This window comes from Ruditapes philippinarum, unplaced genomic scaffold, assembly GCF_026571515.1.
Source record: "Ruditapes philippinarum isolate M1 unplaced genomic scaffold, ASM2657151v2 ctg928_1_1_1_1, whole genome shotgun sequence".
Taxonomy (NCBI): Eukaryota; Metazoa; Mollusca; class Bivalvia; order Venerida; family Veneridae; genus Ruditapes; species Ruditapes philippinarum.
Genome location: NW_026863747.1, coordinates 24,718 through 52,655, shown reverse-complemented (window position 1 = coordinate 52,655; position 27,938 = coordinate 24,718). Strand labels below are relative to the sequence as shown.

Here is a 27,938-nt window from a genome sequence, read left to right as displayed (position 1 = left end):
TACGAGGGGTCAAAGAATAAATCAGATTGCCAAGTGTTTTGATGTTCTTTTTCTTTTGTTTCATAGGCAAAAATAAGAACAATTTCCCTGTCGTCACAATATAAAACCCCAGAATAAATGAACCAATGAACGAGCATCTGAATATGATTCTTCTATTAGTATCCCTTTCCCTGTCGTCATAATAAGTAAACGCCAGAAAAAAATGTAATCAATCAACGAGCATAAAATTTTATTTGACTTAACTATTATTTCCGCTTTGACGTCACGTTCCACGGACGACAATTATATTTTGAAAAATACTCAATGTCGAAAGCTTAGAAAAATGACTATTTTCCTTGAAAATACTGATTCATACAAAATTCCGTCTTTAGGTGCACATTATTACAATGTATTGTTGTTTCCGGAAGCGTAACGGTATCTGTTCTATTTCCTTTTGGGGTGTTTTTATCCTCCGTTAAAAATACGCTTGGAGTCAACTAATGCTAATGCTTTTGATTACAATTACGTTTTCTAAAGTTACTTCTAAACAACAGTCAAAAACAATGAGAAGGAAACAAACGTTTGTGTTTTCTTGACTGCGCTATATCTTAGCGATATTAACCCATGGTAATAAACTATAGACAAATATAGATGGCACATTGTAAATTGTTAAACTGCATTTATATTAGCTTTTATAAATGTGGCATCTTAACATCTCAAGAAACGGCGAATGAAGGGGATGGCATTGATTTACAAGTAGGGAATCTGTCTGGAGAAACAATTCAAATCATACTCTTTTGATGATAGCAAACAAATAGTATTATTTGTGAAAGTATACAGTAATATATCAGTCGAATAACCAGCTACCAGGACAAATAGCCAGCTACAAGGACAATCGCCATAACACGCAGTTTAATATTTAGCTTAGCTGCTGGCATTTCAATTATAACGTTGGTCTTGTTCACAATTATATGTTTTCGTCTGTATCGATATTATTTTTAAATTGTTGAAAATTACATTTTTTTCTCTTAAAATATCGGAACATAATAAAGCTACATTGTATTTCAATTCCTATTTGTATTCTGTTTGTAATAATCCGTAATTTATAATTAGACAAAACACATCTCTTTTTACGTCAACGTAAAAACCTATTTGTCACAATTCTTAAAATAACCATCATCTTAAAACAAATCGCATTTGATCAAATGATGCAGAAAATTGACATTAATATATAAATATATGTCAGGATATCTTCGCACGGACATTAACACCATATTTATATTCTTCCATAGCAACAACTGATGTAAAGTCAGAGTATAAATCAAAGAACTTTAACATAATAACAGGATCGACCGACATTTAAAGAGCCTCATTCTGTTTTAATGACCGCTTATAGTATTATTGATTATTAAAGAGAAACAGGGGAATATGTTCTGATATATGATGTCAAACGTTAATTATCACTGTCATTTACACCAGTTCTTGTACATACTATTAGTTTATCGATATTATATGCCATTCAATTCTTGTTTCCGGGACACTTTCATTACAAATAATTTGATTTTCAATATCAGTCATTTGTTTGCGTAGGAAATTCCTGACATAAGTTTTTGTCATAACATTTATGATACTATCGGCAATTGGTTTTATTATGCAAGTCTTTGGCGAGCTTAACGACAATTTGTTTCCCTATATTGCTTTCAAAATATCAGTTTTCAGGGAAAACTTTAAATTGTCTCCTAAAGTTATTATTACGTATTCAAAAGACCATGAATGATTTATGAAATGGTTTTGTAAGCAAACAAAAAGTATCATCAAGTCAGACCTGTTCGACTTATTTTGGATGGTAGACCTTTTTAATGTAGCCTACAGTTATATTAACATCATAGACTTAATTATAATAATTAAACATGCGAGTTACGACTTTTTATTTTACATCAGATGAAATAAAGAGGTCAATATACATTGTTGCGAACAAGACAGCTGAATACATATATCAGACTCGGTAAGCACCTTGTACAATATAGATATGTACTCATTCAATAAAATTCAGTATTGTACTCAACAATGTATAATAACCTCATAATATCGCCTGATAAAACACATGTGAAATATGACCTAACATCTAAAGCAACGGTTTTGTTATAATTGAAGCTTCTTTCTTAAATTGTAAAAACCCCACCTTATTGTTATTTAATTAGAATGGGGAATTGTGTAATGACTATCATGATGGCCATACCACATGGTAAATGATGCTAATTTCAAGGTATCATTTTCAGTATTTCGTCTCTTGGAAGGGCTTAATCTAATGATGCTAAAACTTGTTGCCCAACACATTGACTTTTTGTTATATACTTGTCATTTTTTTATAATTTTAAATGTATGTGCTGCAATAAATCAATTTTAACTGAACTAGTATTTTGTATCTCTTCAAAGGAAACACCTGTGCATGTATATTTGAGCCGCGTCACGACAAAATAACATAATGGGTTTGCGACCAGCATGGATCCAGACCAATCTGCGCATCTGTGCAGTCTGATCAGGATCCATGCTGTTTGCTTACAAACCCTATAACAAGTAGAGAAACTGATAGCGAACAGCATGGATCCTGATCAGACTGCGCTGATCCATGCTGGTCGCAAACCCATTATGTTGGTTTTGTCATGACGCGGCTCATTTCATTTCTTCATTTATGTTCATGGCAAAAAAAAGAAAAAAAAAAGAAAAAAACAAAAAACATAAAAAACAAAAAAACGAATGCTAAGATGATAACTGCGATTCTTTTGTCAAATATACAATATTTCCTTACATTCTGTCAAAATTACAGTTGTGGGTGTTTTTGGCTAGGAAACAAGTTCATTTCCCCCGAATGTAATGAAATAATGTGCGCCGTACGTTAAAGAAATAAGAACATACTAGTACATATTGGTCGAGGTAGTTTTGCTATACTCTATTTTACAAGAACTAAAATATTTGAAGCTGTTTTTTTTTCTTCCAGATCGCGGTAAAAATGCAAAATGTGATACCTAAAAAAAGCAATACCAAAGTTGTTTTTCTTTTTTTTAAAATAAGTTTCCAGTAGCCCCGACACCATTTATAGTTCAGTCAACTCTAAAAAAGTGTTAATTAGTGATATTCGATCTATTTGGTTTTTTTTTTGCGGCGAGGTGTTACAAAAGCTTATATATTATTTTGATGGCATCTCACATAAAGAAATAACAACAATATTTCTCCCTCCGTGCGTTAAAAGCTCATATTATAACACGTTCAACAACAGGGTATCATATTCTATTTTCACACGCATTAGTAATGTAAATGACTATTCAATACGTTCCGTGATGTCAATATTAAAAAAGCTTTGAGAAGATTTATATATATTTTACCAGAAAATGATAAAGATAAAGTGAATATAATAATGATGTTTACACAATGGTAATACATTTTTGCCATGAATTGACATTTTTAACATGTTTACCACATATCTTGCGCCATGTGATGCATGATACTTAAAGACTGAATACAATTATATCATTCTGTTTTTAGTCTTCTAAGAAACTACAACAATGACGACCGCAACAATAACAAAAAACGGCAAAAGCAGCAACAACCTAACAATATATTACAGTAATCTATAAGCAACGGCAATAACATCAAAACTTAACTATCTATAGTGTTCATGTTAGAATATAATATGTGTATAATAGTGAATACAACAATTTCATTCTATTTTAGCCAAAGAAGAGTATATGTTACAAATTTTGTGTTTCATGTTAAGGGTATATTAGCGTTACATCAATAACCAGTTTTTATTTACAACCAACTTTTTTATTACAATCTATAAAACTTTGTATTACCTTTTGAATTTTATCAGCTTAGCATTCATAAGTAACATTTTGTTAGCATCCGGTGAAGAAACTTGTAGCACTTTGTGCATATACAATAGGAAATTTGATAGGGGGCTTGTATTTGAGTCAGTGAATTTTTCTAGACAGACTCTCACGAGAATCTCAGAATGTTACTCTTATAATTAACCTTATTATCACATATGAGCCGCGTCACGACAAAACCAACGTAATGTGTTTGCGACCAGCATGGATCCAGACCAGCCTGCGCATCCGCGCAGTCTGATTAGGATCCATGCTGTTCGCTATCAGTTTCTCTACTTGTAATAGGGTTTGGAAGCGAACAGCATGGATCCTGATCAGACTGCGCGGATGCGCAGGCAGGTCTTGATCCATGCTGGTCGCAAACGCATTGCATTGGTTTTGTCGTGACGTGGCTCATATATCCTCGTATTTTCGGACTACATATTCAACAAAATTGTAATAGAAGTATCACGCCAGTAACGTTTGTCCGGATCACACTTGTATGTAATATGGATTTTGTTCAGTCGGGTCATATTTGTGCATGTGGTACGTACATTACATATATACATACAGGATTGTAACGTTTAAAATGCATGTAATTTATAGTACAATAACATTTCGTAAACTCGAAACACCTGCAAATTTTCTTTTATAATTAAAGAAATTGAGAGCATCGCTCATTTCTTCTTTTGCCTAGGTTTGATATTATACTTTTAATATAATATCACATATGAATTGTTTTGAAATGAAATCCAAAGTTGTGCAATGTAGTTACCAATTACTATATAAAAAACTGTTTATTTTCCATTATTCTCAGATAACTTGATGGTATATCTTATTCACATCTTAAGGAAATGTATCTGTTGGTGGTCATTAAATGTATTTACCAGTAACATTATATCATGGTACATTTAAAACTTATGAAACAATGAGGCTACTTAATTTCTATTGGGAATATAATGATGAGAAAAAAACACAACATTGTAATAAGATGTTGAAGTAATTACATGTATACTAGCAATTAATCAATTAGCCCCTGACAATATGTAAGTCCTTGTTATTATTTTAACTTGCTGACACAAACTTCGCTGATACTACTATTAATATATACTATATCGTAATTCTAAAAAGGATATCTTATATAAATGCGTTTCAAGTTTATAACAAAGTATGACCAAATACACAATATAATAGTTAAAGATGTACAGGTTGGTGTTTGAACGGTTGGCCTTAGAAAATGTTTATTTTTTTACGGATATGTTTACTCTTTATATAGAAAAAGAAAACATGCCTGTCCAAAAACAGCACTGCCACGCGGATATCTTAAGGCCATATTCCTCAGCCTACAGCTTGGTGCTCTACTGCACACCGTAGTAGAGCATATTACACAGTATAGTACACATAGTATTAACATAATTCACCATTACTATCTTTCAATCTCAAGAAATGATTTTGTCTGTTTGTTTGTTTCTTTTGATTTTGTTTCCTTTTTGTGTAGGATATTAACTATCTAAAGTACTATAGCAATACTTTGGTGCACTACATTATATTTTGATACTATAACGATTTATTATAATCAAATCGTAGTTTACCTCCGAGTCTAGAAAAAAGTGGTCCGATTGGGAGCATTCAGCAGGAGGTGCGTGATTACGTAGTAAACAATCTCAATGATTTCAAGAATGTCGTTAATTTCACAGTCGCGGGTGTTGATTTCATTTTCTTTTTCGAAATGAAAGATGATTGGAAAAGTGTAGAAGTTATAAAATAAATAAATAATTAGATAAACATTTTTGAGACTTGTGCACTGTTGCTGAGTAGATTTAATGTTGGTGATGGGGAATTAGAGGTTAAATCAATAATTAATCGCACAGCAACAACAACAAACCTATAAATTGTAACATTTGTCAAGACAATTCCTTCACATTTACACTATTTTCATAACCTTTCCAACGTATTCATTTGAATATATTTATGCATAATTCGTTAATATTTCTGTAAAATACACTATCCCTTTTCTATAAGAGATGACATCTTGTACTGATGTATGCAAATGCCACAAGCTTATAACATTTAGCACATCGTACTGAAATTCATTGTGTGTACTACTTTAAAAAAGACCTATCTGACCTATCTTAGAATAAGTAAGGTGAATCAAGTCTCGTCCATGCTAAGTGATCGGACCTTTGGGAGTGTTTTGCCTTGTATATCCCTACAATATACATTTGAATTATAACAATACTAGCTGGCATTTACCTGATGTTTTTTTCATTGCGACAATATTCTCCAATACGATAATTGATTTATCCATTTCTTGACGCGAGCATAGCTATACCGCGTTTCTACCATTAAATACAAGAGGCCATATTGATTATTTCCCAGAGTGCTTTGGATTTTATAGATTCAGCACGCTCTGGACAATCTGAAGAGAATAATAGTCGTTTGAAATTCTAACATCTGGTGAGTAAATTTTATCAAAATTCGTTTATATATTTTAATAGTGAACTTGTGATTTGAGTTGAATTGGTGTATCAATTACACTGGGAGAATATTGCTTTGAAATATTGATTAGATAAGCTGAAAAATCTGTTTCAAGCACTCAGTTGATTAGCATATTGGAACATTTGTATCAGATATTGAAAAGCAATTCATTCGGAAAATTAGAAAGTTAAAATTAGTAACTGATATTACATTTGATTAATAAAGCTGAAAACTTATAATTTATATGTGATGAAATAATAACTTAAACATAACTATAATTGATTTTAGTCAGGACTTTTCGTATTTTTCTTTGCTTCAATGAATTTTTCAGAAAAAAGCCCCAAATGTTTATTGTAGAACAAAGTACTAATTTATTAATAAGCAGTACCAGTGATTTTTCACCTTAAGGTCATTAATATAAAAAAAACTTCAAGATAATGATTTAATTTTGATATAACAACTTCGAAATATTGATATCAAAACTTCGATATAAATTTATATCAAAACTTCTAGTGATATCATGTATGTTTACATTTATCCCATAACTTATCGATCAATTGACTTTACAAACAGGCAATTCATCATCAATCTAAAAATTCATTGCGAATAGCTTAAATAGCGGTATTCAAACTACCCAGCAATACATTTTAAATTATTTTATACCAAAGTAGAAACTAATGAAAAATGAACTTTCGAATTATTCTTTTCACAAAACATGCGTTTTTGTAATGACAATGAATGATCACGACACAATAGATATTACTTTCCACCTATCAATTCATATCGGGTCACGGCGAAGGAGCGTGTAGATTTTAATTAACAAAACGATTAAAATCAGCTGTCAGCCCTGCTCGCACTGGAATCTTTATTTAAATTAAGTTATATCTATTTTAATGTAATTTTTCTTTTAAAGACGTCTCTGGGAATTTCAGGGAGCGTTGTATAAAGAACATTGTTCATGTCTTTGAGACAACCTCGGGGGAACTCTGGGGAATTTACATTGATTATCACATACACTGTTTGACATCAAGAGAGGAGCGGTAATATTATCATATCCTGATAATGTCAATAACAGTGTCCATGATTTATTATGGTTAAAGTGAAACAATCCGGATGACCGCATGGCATTGTTTTCATTTTTGCTGATTTATCTGAAATCTTTTACTGGAGGTGACTCGAACTTTTATAATGTATGACTTTATCACTTAAGACTTTGAGCGTTTTGCTTTTGTAATATTATTTCATACGTTTTCAGTACTAAAGTAAGCCTATTTCAAGTTTTCCTTACTAATCTGAAATGAAAAAAGGTGTTACTTGGTTGGAGTGCGTTGTTAAGGGCGAATATAAAATTTTCAGTGCGTTATTTAAGAAAAAATATATCCCAAACAGTGATTTTATCACTGTTTGGAGTTCGGATGCGAGGAATTATATAACGAGGGCGCATCCGAACGAAAAACAGTGATTTTATCAAGCGATAGAATCACTTATTTGGATATACTATTTCGATTCCAGCACATCAACAAATAAATAGCTCAGATGCTCAGTACGAATATAAGTAATCATGAAGGCCGACAGACCTTAATGATTAGTGATTAATATAAAGCATTTGCAAAGAACGATACACAATGCTTTATTGTACACAACGTAATTCTATAGAACATATAGCAGGGAAGTAATTTTCGTGACATCATTTGGTTAACAGACGTCACATTTCACCTAATTTGGCTGGCGAAAGTTCGACTCTCAATTCTGTATATGATCGTTTACAAAATGAACCCGAGTTTTAACGCTATGTCTTTTACAAAATGAGTGTGATTGTAAATAAATTAATATTAAATTGAATCTTTTAATAAGATATAAGCGTGTTCAAAATATGTTCGAATACAAAATTGTGTAGCATTAAACAAAAATGCGTGATCAATTTTCCTATATTTCTATTTAGACATGCCCATAGAATGATGTTTGTATGTATGTAGCCTAGAACGTGTACAAATGATCCTGAAATAAAGTATAAATACATTCAGATAGAGAACAAACGGAAATCTGTGAAACAATATTGAGTACAGAGATAATTTACTTGACGTCATTTAGTTGATTATCATATTTCGATAATTTGATAATCATTAACGGATAAAACACATCAAACTATAACTTGCTTAACAAATTGACTTCGTTCCGTGACGATTAATGATTTACAATAGAAACCACTCTAGAATCAATTAATAGGTAAACTTTGTGCAATAGATAGTTATATATGATTTACAATACCCAGTAACAATATATCCATGAACAAAGGACTTATATTTATTTTAACAAAATTACTGGATCTTATGTTCTAAAACAGAACACTGTTACAAAAACAATAACGACAACGACAATAACGACTTAATATATTTCTCTGAAAGTGTTTACATTTCCATCCACTTTTTTATGACCGCTTACCCTCTTTGACAGTGTTTACATTTCCACCCACATTAAGTTAAAAATAATATTACACAGGTGTTAGCTTTAATATTGGACGTGTTTTTAATATTAAATAGTTTTTAAATGAGATCTAAGAATGTCGAGGTGAAACAATAAATAAACAACAAAAGTAGTTTCTGACTCAAAATGTCAGTGACATCAATTTATTTTCTCGATGTCAAAGATGATTCTTTAGGCAGTAGTTATTAAATATTCGAAATAAAATCATAAAATTGCCTCAATCATCTTGAACACTGCAATAGGCTATTAGCTCAAGAAAACTTAGTTTTCTTGATCTAGTACAATCACTCTGTCGTCATATCTATGTTCAAATAAAGTATTTGTTTTTGGCAAGTATCATTCATTTTTCAGCCTGTATGTCTCTTTTTATGCTTCTTTAAATAGCAAACAACGGTGGTTAAGTTAGCTTTGTAAAACATCATATTTATGATATACTAGTAATATGTCAAGTATATTACTAACAATCAGGAAAATGATATGATAATTCCCGTATACAACACCGTCTTAAATATTTACAATGTACAAATGTAGAATTATATTTTAAAGCGGGATGCTTTGCTAAATTTCATCTAACATTGATATGTCAATATGTCAGCATTTATTAAAGTGGATTGATCTGTCATGGTAGATTTGTAATAAAAAAAATTACTTCGAAAGTATTTAGTACCATTAGTATCATCAGCCATCAACCCAAAACCACGAAATATTTATATATTGAGGTTGTTGGTAAGTGTTAGATACATGATCCCATGTTACATATATATTTCTGTATAGCACATGGAACAACATATCATTATTCATCATATAAATGTTCTTAAGACCTTTATCAATGTGTTTTTATTTCAAGCAATATTTTATAAGAGTATCCAAATAATAGATTACTCTTTTAAAATGTTTTCCTGTTGAAATGTGCCTAATGTTCGTTTGAAGTTGTTTTTTCTTGTACTGAACATATTCGTCTGTTTACTTTTAGTCTCATATTGCCTTGAAATTATTAATCTCGAAAACATACTTGCGTGGGAATTTGAAAGTGTTTCTCCTTTTAAAGGTCATTAAAACCAAACAAATAACTCAAGAACATATGCGACCGTAATTCAAACCATTTTGGGAACAAGTTTTCATCGATTGCGGATGCTTTTGAAGTTAATGTTACGTAAAACAGATAACATTTTTTAAACTTCATTAGAGGAAAGTTTCTACAGTAGAAACTCGATATTTAGTTTATTTCATGCCCAGAAATAGTTAGACTAATCAACTATCATTGAAACTTACACTTTTTTTTAGAAATCTTAGCGCCTTCTTGTTTAATAAAACATATGTTAAATAAAGGCTGGGAAAATGTAAAATTTGCTTAGTATGTTTAGGTACTTGATTAGAATGATCCTATAATTTTCATTTTATTTGTCTCTTAAAATGTCATATCTGAAACATAAATTTTCGTTTTGGTTTCTTTAACTTTCATACTATTTTTTTTTATCTATATCTACAAATTATAATATGCTAAAGGTCAAGTACTGATGTTAATATGTTAAATGCATGTTTTTTATTTCCTAAATCGCAGTATTAAACATTGTCTGATATGCCATTCAAGTTGACCTGTCGGAGGTATGTATGGTCAAGTTGCGTGAATCGAATTACTCATAAAACCAGAAATAATATTCGAAGTCCTTAACAAATTGAACTGGCTGAAGCATTCGCCAAACTGTTCGTAAAAGTTAACGATCGGAGTCATTTTCAGCCTGTTAACGAATGACATTTTGCTACATTTAAAGCTATGACCACCGCTGTTCAAAACTTATTATTTAACCCATTTCATGTTCGAATGACGTCAAATTGGGACATAATGTCACCTAAATATGATTTAACGTGTTGATTGAATATTTTGACAAACATAATAAATTATGAAAAATTGGAAGTACAACCCAGCTTCAATAACGAGTACACGGGTAAAAACATAAACTTACTCTTACATACTTTGTCACAGTCATGATGTTGCACCTTTTCATTATTCCTCATGTAATTTTCATGTAATTTTGTTGTGATTAATGCTTACGATTGCACTTTTACAGCTGTTTGCACAGGATAGTGATGTTATTTTACTTTTACGATATAACGACGAATCAAAATAAAAAAATAATGGTATGAACTGAAATTGTTTAACTTAATCTTTCTTCATAACACATAGCAAGCAATAAGATCTTTCATGTGGATATTAATTTGGTCTCTCGGTGATGCTGAATCGGTATTATTCATTTCATTTACATTAGAGGCGCCACACGGCAGTGAAAGCATTCATGAAATAGAAAAAAAATATTCAAAATAAATAAAGAATTTTAACAGTTTTAAAATTATTCTCATTTTATGATGTGGGAATGAAACTTCAAAGTCATGGTAATAACTTACAAACATTTTTCTTACATAAAGTTGAATTTCGAAATGATTGATTATACAAATATGGCTTTTCTTTGTACTTTCCTGTTTTAGAACACAATATTAAAATAAATGTTTTCACTTATCAGCGGATTATTCATGGGGATCATTTTCTCACTTCTGGGAAATATATTAATTATGCTAGAACTATTATAAATCTTGCAGTATCTGATTTCTAAAAGAGTAGCTTTATAAAAGATTTAGTTTTTAGATTTATTTTTGATATCCATTGTTTCAGTTGATTTAGATTCCTGTTAATCAAAAGATTCATATTCTAATGAATTTAATGATCCGGTAACACAATTTGTTATGGTTTTATATCATAAATATAATGCTCAAATAAAGATTTATCAATATTGTAAGTCCCAAAAAACATAATTTGTAAAGATATTACCGAATTTACATTTCATGTTAATAAAGGGAATAATTAGAAATTTATTCTCTATAAAGTCTAAGTCAAATTTTTCAATAAGATATGAATCCATATATTTTAATGATTATATATAATGTGGAGAAATATTTGCAGTACATGTTTTACATATTCTTCGATGTTTGAAAATTGTTTTAGAACCATAATTATATACATATATAAAATTTCACTCAAGTGTGGTAACAACCTTAATTAACATACAGGATCTTTATCAATACTAGTCAAAACCTGTTTTTATGATATTTTAAAGACTGTGAAAAAGTCTTAAAATTCATAAGAGATTCCTCTGAAGGTTTTTGATATGACGGGACATATAATTTTCTACGTTTGAAGTATGAATTAGTAGAGAATTATTTTCCCTTGTATATTGATAAATCTCCGCTAGGGGGAGTATGATTTTGCACGAGATTTTAAGTTTGGCGGGTTATAGTAGTCATTCAGCGTTGAGGGAGCCTACCAGTTAACAAATTAATTTTCAAATTTAATTATTTCCAGTTCGTTTTGATTATGAAAAATAGCAAGTATATTTTGGAATAGTTGTAAATTAAATATTTTGAAACAGTATCATGTGATTAAAGGGGCTACACTGAGGTCTGACAGGTTATTTGGTGTCCAAAAAAAATGTAAACAAATTTCCTCACAAATCACAATATTATAACTAAAATAACAATAACTTACACTTTAACCAACCCTCTAACAACAAGTATGCTAGCAAATGCATTTTCACATTAGCTTTTGATGCAAAAATGAAAGTTGGTTTTCCCAGGCATGTACAGAAGTTACCCACAATTCATTGGGTATGACTAAAATACGCAACGGACATTTTTGGAACACGGGGGTAAAAAAGTCTATTGATTTTTTCTCAACACTGTAACCTATCGTGTTTATATAACTTGAGTATAACGAAGAAAAACTGTATAAAAGATAATTTCGTTGTCTTGAAAAATCAAACGCCAGCGAAGCGGACATTTTCTAGACAAAACGGAAAGATATAATATACATGTACAATTATTTTCATTGACATTTCAGTTTCAATTTCAATATTCTAAGGCAAACATAATGCATCGGTGATATTTATACTATAACGAGCACAGTGTTATCACACTAATAAATGTATTTAACGCTATCTATAACGTATTTAATCAAATACAGTTAATGACATGTCTCATTTGATTTGATTGTTTGTTTTTGGAATGAAGTGGGGGTTACGTAACACAAAACTGTGTAGGTCATTTTGGCGACTCTTCAGTTTTACTGGTGGAGTAAGAACTCATGTGCCCCCTTTGCAAAATTGTTTCAGGCACAAACGGGCATCTGTGTATGTAATGAGTGACGTTTCGTAGGCTATCTTGATAGGATCGTACATACACGTTCCACACGCAATTACATCATATTCATACCATAGGCAAAATTGAAGCACGTTCCCTGTTGTAACAATATGAAACCCCAGAAAAAAACCTATGAACCAGCTTCTGAATGTGACATTTCTATTGTTATTCCACAAAAAGCACCCCCCCCCCCAAAAAAAAAGGAATGAGTACATCAATGGGCATGCTCTGGAGTGTTGGGAACTATTACCTGCACTCCAGTTACGCACTGTGCATGTATATGAATTTGATTTAACTCTGACACGTTTTCAACAGAAATGTCTTCAAACTATGAAACAATAAATGTTTATGATTCTATTAGAAACTTGTTTAGAATTTGATGATTTTTCGGTGAAAACGATATAGTTTACTTGTACTACATATAAGATCAAAGTGCTGAAGGCACTGAAGAAAAAACCGGATAAACTAACACCTTTTCACTCCGGTTTCACAGGTAAATTAATTTTATATGTCGCGGTTCACATTTTAATATCAGCTAACCTTTGCTTTTTGAGACTTTTGTTTTTGAAAATAATCTAAACGAGTAAAATAAACCCTCTTTTATGGGCAAATATTTTAATAAGTGGCATCCCCGATTTCTCTTTCATAAATTGGCTTTAGCAAATTCTTTTCTATTCAAATATTAAGAACATTCTGTCAGTGACGTGTCTTCTACTTGAAATCTTCCTGGTGTGTATTTTTCGGTAACATGAAGAAAATGACAGTCTGTTCGTATCTTTCGGTAACAGGAATAAAATGACAGTCTGTTCATTTGATCATGACTGTGAAAAATTATGTTTTGTGAACCAATTTTTTCCTGCCGAAGCAATCTGGTGGTTTATGTTCTATTGCTCACACTTAGTATTTAATTCCAAAGAATATTTCTTACCTTTAACGTTTGATTACGGTATAATCACTATAACCGAAATACTTAGGAATTAATTTTAATTCCTGTTACTGTGAAATTTTTCGTTCATGGGTTTAAAATACTTCAGTAGCTCTATAAATTTTCAAAACGATATCCAGTATTTCCGAAACAATTTACAAAAGCTTTTAATACACAATCTTATAAATCTTAAAGTATTACGAGAACAATCCACCTAATCTCCAGAACATACATACGAAAAACAAGATAAATCAAAAGGCTGTAAGCTCTGTGGTATTTTCTGTTTTTTGCAATCTAAATCGCACTGTATAACTGTATTATTTTCCTGTATAAGTTTATTTTTATGTACTATAATTCTTCTTGCTTGGTACCAGAGTTTGATACATATGCAATTTTGCATGACTAGAGTTGCATCAAAAATCATTTATGTTCATTTTTATGACAGCCACACTTTATCCTTGCATATCGTGGCTATTTCCTTAACAAAGAAACTTTATAAAAAAATAATTGCCTTGAATTGGATTTGAACCCCAGACACACTAAACGAGCGCGTTACCCTCGCACCACAGAGAAGATATACGAACAATGCCTGAATAAAATCAAGTAATACTAAATTTAGATTTTTCATTGCATTTCGGGTTTGTAATCCTTATTAATTTCGAGGTTTTTTGTTCAAGATAAAACTGTTGTTTAACATTGATGTAAATAATTTAACAAAAATCTTCTCGCCAAAACAGTCCGACATGTATATATTCCACTACTCGACAGTCAGATTTATTTGTGAAATACGCTCTCGACATCGCTTAAAATAGCATTTTCATTGATTAAAATGATATTCATCCGCGTAATTTGTGAATGTGCATTCATTGACAATTTTATAACCCAAAGCTACTTTTAAACTTTGAATGAACAGGCTCAATCAAACCGAGCCTGCAACATTTTCAATTTTGCCGTGTTGGGCTTTCTTTAGGGATTCTGTATTTATCTATTTTTTGAATGCGTTGTAATTTGTTGGATACTTATAACAAAATGAAAATATTTCTTTCTTTTAAATCGCTAGTTTTCAGCTGTTTTAAGAACTGCTTGTTGTTAGGTTTGTCGTGAAACCGCTGTGTCAGAGATTGAAAATGTTAGCTTTGTATTTCCTGATCTTCAATCAGAAATACAAAAAGGAATGGTAACATTCAATGACTGCAACACCCACACGACCAAGCAACACAGGACTACAGCTAAATTATCAATGAAAAATTTAATTTCAGGCTTTCAAGTGGTAAAAAAAAGATAAACAGGCTATAAGGAGTAAAACAATTGTTAAGATATGCATTGCCGTTTCCCAAGTTTGTATACCGTCTAGGAGTTGGAAGTATTATAAAACATAGTTTAAGTAATGGTTGTTGTTTGAGGTTAGGTTAATAATATCTTACTGAATTCTTAAAGTTACCTTTACTTACCTGCCCTTCACATTTGTCTTGCAAGTATCATGATTTTGTTTGTTTCGTTTAATTTGAAAGAATGTTAGGGTTTAAAGAACAACAACTATATAATCAGTTTTAAGTTTATTTCACTAGTCACAGCAATACCCATGCTGTGGAAGCTTGACTGTGTCGGGGGCTGCGTCCTGTGAACGTTGCCGTCGCCTTGTTTGTCTTTATTCCAGTTTTCCTTTTTTTTATTATTATAACGCTCTCCTTTTCTTTTCCACCGGGAAGCTTCAATATATTGGTAACATTAAAGCACAGCTCAATTGACCCATCACTAGAATGGAGGCCTTCCAATAAGAAAGAAATTTATCAGGGTATCTGCTAAATCAATAATGATAATAATAATAATATTAATAGAGCCAGATTGTAACTCTTTTCCGACCGTCTTGATGATGTTTACCATGTGCATGAAACAGGTATCAATTACCTACAGTTTTGAATGTCTAGATCAAAACGTAGTAATCTTCTCATCAACAAAGTTTACATCCAATCCGGATAAATATGCAAGTATGTATGTAAAATGATAAATATTAAATTTCAGATCTATCTAGCAAAGGAGGTCGATTTTTTTCTTATAGAATTTAAATTATATGCACTAGACATACATAAGAAATATTAACTAATTAAGTTGAAGCCTAAATGTCTTATATAGGAATGAGGCCGGATTCATTCTCTATTTAGCCAGTGCTTTCAGTGCTTTGATCAGAGTTAAAGAGAAATCTGTGGAATAACATTCTGAGTGTGCGTGTGATTTTTTATGCTTACAATACTCAAGTTCATGTTCGTTGTATAAAAGGTATTACAAAGTTTTTTTTCCAGAACGAGTGTCAGATAAACCAAAGTGACCTTTGAAATAGGACCCATTACACTGATTGACAAAGTAAATTTTCTTAGCCTAGATATCATGATAGTTTAACCATTATACAGTTAATACATAATATCTAAGAATTACACGAAAGCTCTCAAATTAACATAGAATATTTGTAAAATTTGTGTATGTCAGTTTCCAACTCCGCACGTTTAGCTAAATCCATCATTGTAATGGAGAAAAAAACATGATTACAACAATGTAATGCTTTAAATATATTGAAATTGCTTTTGAAAGATTTTTCTCACAAGAACATATGTGAACAACAAGAAATTTAACAAACAAACCCATAGTTTGCTTTTAAATTTATGGATTGTTGGTATATTCCACTTTCGCACTTTCGTTGCTGCCGATACACAAAAAAATCTCCGTTTCGCTTTTTAGTCATCCCGAGAATCATCACGTGACCGTTGTTTTTATTCAGATTTGCAACTGAAAGGTGTTTAAACGCTTTTCCCACAAAATTGGAGAAAATGTGTATTTCAAACGATTTGCCAATCCAAAGAACACATATCAATGTATCACTGATTCTGTTTGAATGTCCCTAACACGCAGGTAACAAAACAATATCGGTTTGTGAAATTTTACTTTTTTTGTGACATTCGGCCGTACCTCAGTGGAGTACCTTTAAATACTTCAAACATTTAGGAAATAGATATCAATTCTGAGTGCATTGTTGTAGAATAATGCACGGTTTGAGTTCAAATGCGTAGTAATATAATCACGAAGGCCGATAGGCCTGAGTGATTAATTACAAAGCATTTGAACAAAAATGAAAAATTAATATCTACTTCCATTCTAACACGTCAAGAAAAAATATAATTATTATTATAAAGTTGGACTTTATGTTTGGTGGTTAAATTTGTTTTCGCCTCAGAGTTTCCAATAGAAACGTTCTTGAAAGGCTGTTCCATCGGGTTGAAAAAAAACTGTCGTTAAATCTTCCGTGTGTAGAAACATTTTGAGAATAACAAATTTTGAAAACGTTGATAAAACTTTGTTTGTTTATTTTATTTCATTCTATAATTTTTCAAGCGAAATACAAATTATCAAAAGTGAAATAAATGTAAAACTTAACTCGTTTGCGACATTAAAGTAGCGTACTTGAACTGATTGTTTTGCACGTGCTGTTTGGCGCTACATTGTGACGTCACGTAAACAACAGTTTAAACGTCTTTACTGCGTTAACGACTGAATGAAAGATATTGGTGTTCGGATTCATTTTCTTAGTTAGACCATTTTCTTTCATTCTAGATAGTTTTCACAACAAAATTCGACAAAAAATTGTTTTTTATTTAAACAAAATGGCGCCCTCAATGTGAAAATACACAGGGAGATAATAAGAACGGCGAGTGCATTGTTGTAGAATAATGCACGCTTCGGGCATTCTTTGTTTATATAGAAACATTACCGATAGTGTAAGAATTTGACATTATGAATTATATGTTTAAATATATGATTTGTCATCGTGATATGTAAATGTGAAATGTATGTTGATTTCATTTATATATGAATATATAGTTTGTTTTGCTCTCTCAAGCGCTCTGAACAAATTAAACATTAAATTTAATTTTGTTTTTGATTGTTGTTGTTTTTGGAGACGAGGTGTTATAAGGGAATTGAAATATTTTCTAGAGATTAATGTTCCACTTGACGTAGGTCTAAACCAGTAGCTTGTGTGCTAAATTTTAGTTTACTTGTTCACTCTGTTTATTTTTCAGAATAGTTATTGTAATTGTGAAACATGACATAAAATCTTAAAAGGGTTGCATCGTCTTTTACTCTTAAATTGCGACAATAATAGCACAAAAATATCATTTACAAGTTTTGAGAGTATAATTGTTTATCTTTCTGTTTTAAGTGCTCCAGGCTACACACTACAAATCAAAATCTACAGACGCCATTGGTGCAAGGTGTTTGTCAAACACCCATGTCAGTACAAATTATTTCGTATGTATTTGGACATAACAAAAATAAACCCTTGGGTTCACTTGAACCAGATAATTCGGGTGTATGATAAAACGGTTATAACGGGCGGGGACGGTGCACCGTATTTATGTCACATACACTTGTTTCTTTTTATAACTAGGTATGCCAAAATGCATGTCAAACCGTTGTTCTGAACTTGTTTCATGTTTATAAGTCTTTTGTAGCTTGTTATAGACAAAGATACATTTTGTTATATGGAGAAATGTTTTAGATGGGTTTCAAATACTTGAACGAAATATTTCTCCAAGAATGTAAGTTACATTACTTACAGCCTTGAATGTCAAAGGAGAGAAAAACAACATTTGTCATGTATATCAGGTTCATCACAGGGTTATTCTTTCAATTAACAGAAACACAAATATTAAACGTCTTCAAATGAAACAGTCATTCTAAATGTAATTTAATTGTTACAGAATAACATTGAAAGTGTCACATAAGTATTGATCTTTATCAATAACGATCTGGCAGGAAATTACAAGTCCAGTTGCCTAGCAACGGAATGTTTTTTGCAATGAAGATAGAAATATATTCCTAGGGGATAGCCAACTAATTCAGAACATTATTGAACAGCTGTTAGCAACTAATTAAGCAATAAAATACTCTTAAAAACACAAGAAGCAATGTTTGGACTTAATTTATATGCAACAAAGTTATTCGTGTAAAACAATCACGTGGGTAAGCAAAGTTCTGCATTTCTAAAAGGTAAAACCAATTTGTTTTCATGAAAAAAACCCTCGAAACTCTTTATGACAAGTCTTATATTAAAATATTAGTCAAAGACAAAATGTAAATTAGATTAAAAGAATCCATAGCAGGGACTGGCACTAAATCATAAATCAGGAATTTAGATTAAGAACTTAAAATCTTACTAAATTCAACCTTATTGGCAAGAAAATGGTCAGTTTGATGAATAACAAACAATACATAGTTCTTTAAAATGTTTGTTTAGTTGTGTTATGTGTTTAGATTGTGATTCAAATTTCCACGGGGATTTTATATGAATTACTTTGTCCACCATATAAAGTCTCGAGATTGCTTAACGATATTTGGAGTTAATAAACCACTGACATCATAGCATTATGGTATAATTAATGTATTTTATGTGCTATTGCCGGGGGAAATCGTCTCAGCATTATGTCTCTAAGTTTATTTTATACGGAAAGATATGTGCACGTTTTATTATCATATTGTTTTTCATTTCGAACAGAAGAACTAGGTCTTGTATCCTTTATGAGAATGAACATTATAATTTAGGTCATATAAATCATTTCATTGTTTCTTTGCATCTTACCCAGTTATTTGCTAGTTCAATACACTCTATAAATCAGTATTTTATATTTGAAAATATATAAGCACTATCATTTCTTCGTGAAGTGCTAGTCACGGGGTTTGATTGTATCATGGAGAGTTACGTATTTGTATTGTACTCTTAAAGCGGCATTCAGATTTTCTAAAGGTAAATATGTTATTTTTAGATAAATCGTGTTTCATAGAATTGTCAAATCAAAAGAATTATGGTGGGTAATGAAATCTGCTGACGATAAAATACATAGACAATGAGGAAACCCCTCGATACCTCTTATCTACCAGTCCCTCTCTATATGTAAATTAGTATATCGGACGGTTTGTTTCCCGGAAACGAACATCACTGATGCATTATAACTAGCTCTCGGAGCACTGTTTTGAAGAAGGCTTAACAGTGGTATGATGTACATCTTCATATGGCGAAACCCAGCCAAAGATCTACAACATGAAATGTTCTGTCTGGATATTAAACAATTACTTGAATAGCAATATCGACCGTAATGTCTCACAAAAAGCAAATGCGTATGTCATATGTATCTAAATGAAATGATACTGAATATTTATTTCTTTTTGACTTTCATAATGTTTTAATATGCTGTAAATTCGCATATGTGTATCGGCATTTAATTATTAAATGGATAAAATATTCCTCGTCATAAAGTAATTTGTAAATTGTAAATAGTTATACTATTCAAATGCTGAAACAAGTGTGATGTGTGGGCATACATAGCGAAAAGTAATTTACAAACTGTCGGAATCTGTATATAAGATAATTAAACAGCTTAAGTCTGATTTAACATAGATTTCATCGAACAACAATCAGTATGTCTACCGTGGAAAATGTCAGCGTAAAATCTGGCACATTTCCAATTTAATCTATTCAAAGCCGGTATTTGTGAAAATTATGTGCAAGAATATAATCAAGATTTTTTGCATTCCTAGGAACATCTAAAGCCTCCATATTATTTCACTTTTTTCACGATTTAGAAAATCTACAAAAGTTATTGTCAAGCGAACAAGTAGTGATTTTAATTTTTATACTGCCCCAAAATGCATGTATGAGAAAATAGCGGTAGAAATATTTTGATAAAATAATACGTTATGTTATTTTCTAAATCAAATATGGATTTGGTGTTTTCATACATTTCTGATACGGCTGACGTTTAAAGTTTTCTTTTATTTTCAAAACAATATTTATTTTACTAATCTGTAGCTTAAATGAAAGTCATAGTTGAAATACATTAAAAACATAAAAAGAAATTGTTTTAATACCAACTTTGTTTAATCCTAATGCATATTATGCACATTAAATACGAAGTACAATTTATCAAGAAATCAATATACTTTTATTGTATATCTATACAAAAAAAGACAATATATTGTTTGATATTTCTTAGATCATTTTTATAACAAGGAGAACAAATTTTCAAAATATGTGACACCCTTAAAAGCAATTCGTTATTGGTCTAAAAAGTATAACTGATTAAATTTTGAGGATGAATATACTTCCAATTCAATTACAAATGCAATGAATACATAAAACATTGTTACAGGAAATGATTAGCGATAAATAAAGATTAGAGTCATCATTATTAGGTCAGTCCGCAAGCCTGTGTATCAGCTATATCGAAAAAGGCTTTGTGTGCTCCTCTAAAATTTAGTAATTGATATCGTAATCTAATCAAGCAAACATGGATATTTCCAATTGGAAGTAGGACAAGTCGATAACACAAAGTCAATGTCGCACATACATAAATTAGTCTTCGAAATGAGTGTACATCTAATAAGCAATAATCAATTTATACGAGATGAGAAAATTATAGAAATATCTGGGAAGCATAACAATTGTTTGACACAAGATAAGAACATACTTATATGAAGTCTTAGATCGATTTAAATTTACAGAAGAGGGCTATAAAAGACTTATATATAGATTATAAATACAAGGAACATTTCAAAAGATACTACGATACACGCGAAATATGTGTTTATAAATACAAAATACAGCGAAAATCTTAAATGATTTAAATAGATAAATATGGAACGGGCATGTACATCTTCCAGAAATATTTTACTCTCTTGTATTATCAGAATTGTTTAGAACAAAACATTGTTTAATTTTATCAGAATTATTAAGAAAAACATAAAGTTCAATATTCAGTTTACATAACTATTTACACTTACGTATAAAATGTCACTTTAATATCTGTCTACATAAATAGGTTATAATATAATGAGTTAATAAGCAACAAAATATTTACAAACAAATTTGGAATCATCGCTGATGGCCAGCGTGTTCTTTGTAATATAATGTACTATAAATATTTTATGTACATGTACAAGCATTACGATATAGGCAAATAATACATTTGACCGGAAATTCAATTGATTTTTATAAAAACTAACAAGCGTGTACAAGACAAAAACGAACACGTTTCAGCTGCCTGACATAAAACAGCAAGCTGCAAGTGTTTTTCAGTATTTTAACGATTTACTTTGATTATTTTCTGAAGTCTCTGTTTCTCTATTTCACTTTTTCAATATTCTAATTTCACTATTTCGTAGCTAATCAAACCATAATCAAATCACGAACTTTGAATTACTTCTGATGTTCTCGAATCAATAAGCTATCTAAATTATCTTTTTCCTACGAGGAAAACCTATTTAGCTTTTTAAAGACGTTTATTAAAGTTCGTTTTCTATTACTTCAACATACCAGCAGTAAAACACATTACACATTTGCATTTAGACTGAAAATTGCATTTTTGTCTCATTACTTTTAAATGACTTTGGTAATACAATTTCTCGAATTAGTATAATTTGTATTTATATCACTTTAAATATACATTTTGTTTTCGAACGAAAAATTAAATAAATATGTATATTAACTTCTTTCTGATGATTTGATATTCTTAAACAATGTATTTTAAAGCAAAAATACACAAATCAGATCTTCCAATTTCATTGTTTCTTCGTATTGTCCTCTAGAATATAAGTGATGAATGCTAATTGTCATAAAAGCAACAAACCAATTTTATACAAATCTTGGAAGTCATTTTTGTTAAGATAATGAAGTTGCAAAATAATGTGCTTTAAATGTGATTTCATAGGAAAATACACGAATGCCGAACTTTCACTTTTATAAATAAGATTTAATTGATAAGAACGTTCAATTTATCTTCTTTGGTTTGGTTTTACGGCGCACCAGATTTTCTTGTGGAAGAGGCCATCCGTGCATTATTATTTCGGAATGAACAGGCATCTAAGAAGCACCACCGATGTTCCGTCAGTTTGCTGGATTGCTTCCTAACATGAAAGGAACAAAACCCCTGTCGGGATTCGAACACACATCGATGAGGGGCTAGTGGTTGGAAGTCGACGGCCTGGCTTAAAACTAAAAACTTAAAACTTAAAACTACGCCACGGACGCCCCCTCCTATCTTCTTTAATATCTATTTCATGTCATTTGTTCAAAATATACGAACATATTAGATATAAAGATCATAAGTTGTCAGTATAAATGTATGTTTATTTACATATTTCGTGAGTCAAATTGCTTTCATAAAACAATAAAACGAAAATTAGAACAAGCAATACTAAAAGCGAAATAACAAGCACCATTTGAAACAATGCATAATTTGAGCAATTATATATTATTCTTTTGTTACTATTTTCTGTAAGAATGATGTAATCTATAGAAATGGTGTCAAGTGCGAACGATATATAACAACGATCTTATAACAATAACTCATTTGAATTAAGTGAACCTTTTCAAATAAAAGAAAGAACTTAAAGAGAAATGACACATTTCAAAATCCATTATATTTGTTTTTTTATTGTAACATGACCACCTTAAACTCTATCCAGTTGACTTACATTTATCCAGACACATCAGACAGTTTTCATAATTGGATTCGCCTACGTAAACGCAAAGTATCTTAGAGACTTCTATTTTATTCATGACATAACGTTCGAACAAATCTGAAACCTGATTTAGATAACTAAATTCTACTTAAATATCAAAATAACAGCGCAAATTGTTTGTGCTTTTATACTTCATTATCTCTAATAAAAATTAATTCAGCGAAACTCTTTTTTAATATTAAGTTGTGTAAGGTATAGATGCTGTGAACAAACAAAACAATTTAATGAAACTAATATTTGACGGTTTAAGTTTACATGTTTATCTAAGAGCTCAATTAACTTTTCCTCTAAGAAATAGACTAAAAATACGCAAATGCTACATTGCTATTGTTTCTATCAATATTTGAAATACAAACAGAAAGTGTGCCCCTTGTAGACCAGTCCCCCATTTAAACAGAATTGTTTTCTTCCTTCTTTCAGACTGGTCCTGTATCCAGCTGCACAATGAGGGTAGCTATTGTGGTACTGTCGACGTTTGCTGTTGCCATGTGTGCACCAACTGGGGAGAAAGCTGACGCATTAGAAATAAACAGTGATGATATAAGAGGTGATGTAATATATTCTCTATTTTTCTTGAAGGAAAATTTATAAATTATACACATACCTTATTAATAGTTTTAAGGAAAACAATTTTTAAATTCAAAACAAATATATTGGAATAGTAAGTAACAAATAAAAAGAATATTTAAATTGCTATCCATATTGAGCACCTGGGCTCTCCCAATAGCCATAGTCTTATAGTCATTTTAGTTCAGTGTTGAGTATGATCTATGAAAAATATTAAAAGTACAATTACATATAAACGTTAACAAGAAGAAATGATTTCAATTCAAAATTTATATCGTTATTTTACTTCTACTTTTTTGAATATGTATTGATTGAATTATAGAATACTTGATAACTAAGTAACAATAATTTAATACTCAAATTTGTAGTGAAAAGGGCGAAAGAAGTAATGATGTATGGGAATCAGCAAAATGAGCAACAGAGTAGTGTCAAAAGGGCTAGCCCTGCAGATAATGTAGATGAAAATGGTTACATAATTGCTAATGAAGCGTCTAATTTGGATCCTGAAGAAACGGAAAACTCTAATGAGGCTGAAGAGTTAGTGAGTAGCAATGATGAAACAAATGAGTCAAATATTGAAGACAATGCTGAGATAGACAATCAAGAAATTCAAGAAACAGATACGGCTGAGCAAGATTCCATTGAGACGACAGATAAGGATACGGCTGAAACAAACACTGCATTAGAACCTGTAATAGAAGACAATGACGAAAACGAGGATGAAATGAGTGTAGAGGAGTATTTGAAAGAACTGGAAAAACTTCGGGGTAACATAGATTTACTTAGTACTCGAAACTATTTTGTAATAGAATCTAAATTAATTAACACAATGTTTGACAACAGGTTTATAAAATTTATGCAAGTTAAAGATAAGTAATTTACTAGATTACATTATATTATTTCTTTATATATTAAACGTTTTCCTGAAAATGAATTATAATGTGTTTGTATTTCCATTTATTGATTCAAAGAGTAACACTGATCCTAACATTATTTCGAAGTCTATTTATGGATTGTGTTCTGCGGCTTAATAGCTTTGACATTTACTGACAAATATACAGGTGTTTTAAATCATTTCATAAGCCTTTAAAACAGTAAGGATAATATATTAAGATAAGGTGATTTTTTTCCATGACAAAATATCTAGCAGATTTGTACATGTCTACCATAGAGACAATAACTTATTGAACATAGCGGATTATTAGTTTTATATCCAATGTCTCTTTAATTCCCGTATCGGCCCGATTTAGTTCTTATCATTTTACTTATTACACTTCCTTTCCCTCATATAACCGCCCTTGTGTCCGCTTTTAGTTCGGTGCCTTCTTGATACCTGCTGGTGTAACTAGATTGTGTCGGGGGTTGCTTTCTTTGAACGTCGCCTTGCCTTGTTGGTCTTTATTTTCATTTTGATAATCAGATAGATAGTTGCCCTCAAGTAGATATTAACTTATATTAATATATTGCTGAAAAGTTTAAATTATTTACATGACACCCCTCCAAAAATAGGTTAAGAAATATGTTACGTATAAATGTACAAAGTCCAGTCGAGTTGAGCCATAAATATAAAAAGACATTACATATTTAAACATATTGCAGATGATGATTCAGATGAAGATATGGCACCATATTTAAATCTCCTTAAAGACACTACTTTCCCATACTGGAACCAGGATCCTTATCGATACTACAACAACTACAACTCTCCATATGGAAACTTCCAACGGTACAGACGCAGTCAAGTCAGAAACATGAAAGACATGAAGTTTCCCATGTTAAAACGAAGTCACAGAGTCAAGCGACAGGCATATTATCTCCCGGACGTTGATGGATATTTGCCTTATGAGGACAGAATTCTAAACACGCCATACAACAATTATCCTGTGACAGAAGAAGACCTAGCTGAACTATTGGATGTTCTTGATGACTCGAAACCATATGATGACGATATATACATGAGTCCATATGAAGAATACCAGCCTTATGAGGAAGCTAATGACATTGAGTTTGACTCTCCAATTTATCTGCCAAAACGTCAATCACTATCGTTTGTTCCAGGTATCAAACGAAACCGTGATTTCTTTCCGTATTTTAAAGAACCTGATTCACATTTTCAGGCTTTTGTTCCTGACAAGAGATCGTTGAGAGAAGAGGCAGAGGCATATGATGCTTATGAAAGAGTAATGGCCCTAGCAGCTGCTCTAAGACAGCAAAATTATTACCCTCGGGAATATTTTGAGGTAATTCATAAATTATATAAAACGTTCTTTTTTGTTGTTTTTTTTGTGTGTGCAGAATATTTAAAAATATTTAAGAATATTATCTAAGATATATATATATAAATATTTGTTAAAATAATTTAAGTATTTTAGGTATTCATAACATATGTTTTAAGTTTTGAAATATGTTCAAAAGTAATAAACTTAATGTAAAACAGTTAAAATGGAATAACATGATAAATTATAATAAGCCATTTCATCGGAATAATCGGTATATAAACTAGGGTAATTTTGACAAGAAATAGTGATAACTCGTCTGCTTCGATCGACGTATTCGCAATGCATAATAACATTTAAAGGTACAAAAAGAAATTTGACAGTGATTATGATAATTCTATTGAATGGGCCTGTATTTATAAATATTTAAACATCAATTTTGTTTGGTTAAATAATCATGTTTAAGTGGCGCTAAAACATACAGAACCGAACTGACATGTTTATGCTTTGGTTTCAGGGATACAGACGAAGAAAGTAAGAAATCAAATCAACATGTTTAGAGATGCTTTGTGATACTTTAGTTGTTCCACCTTCTAAGAAGTCAAGTTTTTGTTAAAATTGTTTGTCAAATGTTTCTTTACATTTTATGTTGTTGGTGGATGGAAAAGATTTGTAAATAGTCTTTCAGGAGGCAACATTTCTGAACTAAAACTTAAGACGAATAAATGAATGAGACGTCGTGAATGAGCAGTTCATTAATTATACTTAATTATAATGTACTAGACGATATTTCTGTTATCAAGTAAAATATCTTAAACATCTCTGAAACAAAAACACATATCTATTTGACTGATGTAAGAACTCAGAACTTTTTTGTAAAAGACAAAAAGACAGTAAAAAGAAAAACAAATAAAACAAATGAGATGTGGAACAAATAACTGTGTAGTTCAATATATCTATTGTGCAAATAATGGAATTAAGTGTTGTCTTGTTGAAAAAAATACTTTGGTCTTAGGTAAACATGTATGTCAAGTCAGAAACAGTATAACGTAAACAATACACATGTTTATCTACAATATTTCAGGTTTTACTTTATTTTTAATCATTTCTGTAAAATCGCTGTCATAAGAAGAATATTGTTACTCAGATATTGAAAACATTGGTCTTTTTGAAATAAAGAATTAATTTTTACAACTTGTGTGCCATATTTATGACATTTATTTATGTCACATTATCTCACATATCATAGTCTATAGTTTAAAAATTTAGTTATGAACTTGAATATGTCAACTGCATGTGTGGAACTTGGATGAACACACCCACGCACGTGCACAGATTTAGAACTTAGTTCCATTTACTTGTCAAAGCTAGGATGTGCTTTACGTGCTGCGTAGTCCCTTTAATATGTCATCTTTTTTTCGTACGAAACTACATATATTTGTATATCTAAATATAATTGTATTGATAACACAAAATATGAGGGGTCATTGATAAGTTCGCAGGATCGGAATCGCTTAATAGTGAAACCTGGAACAATGGTAGGATGCTTCTTCATCGCGCACCTGCAAAATGTTCCCATTCGGACGAAAGAACATAATACAAATTCGTTTACTCACGACTGAAATATATCATGAATAGTATTCAAAAACATTGACTTAAAACATTAAA

General features: G+C 30.9%; 1 protein-coding gene across 1 annotated transcript; it reads left to right on the top strand.

Annotated features, from left to right (window-relative positions):
* The first annotated feature begins 6,154 nt into the window (after positions 1–6,154).
* On the top strand, positions 6,155–27,468 carry LOC132723214 (uncharacterized). The gene is made up of 5 exons (XM_060707892.1): positions 6,155–6,302; positions 23,908–24,034; positions 24,423–24,821; positions 25,654–26,294; positions 26,788–27,468. The coding sequence occupies exons 2-5, from the start codon at positions 23,932–23,934 to the stop codon at positions 26,806–26,808; spliced, it is 1,164 nt and encodes a 387-aa protein (XP_060563875.1). The 5' UTR covers positions 6,155–6,302; positions 23,908–23,931; the 3' UTR covers positions 26,809–27,468.
* Positions 27,469–27,938: the final 470 nt, after the last annotated feature.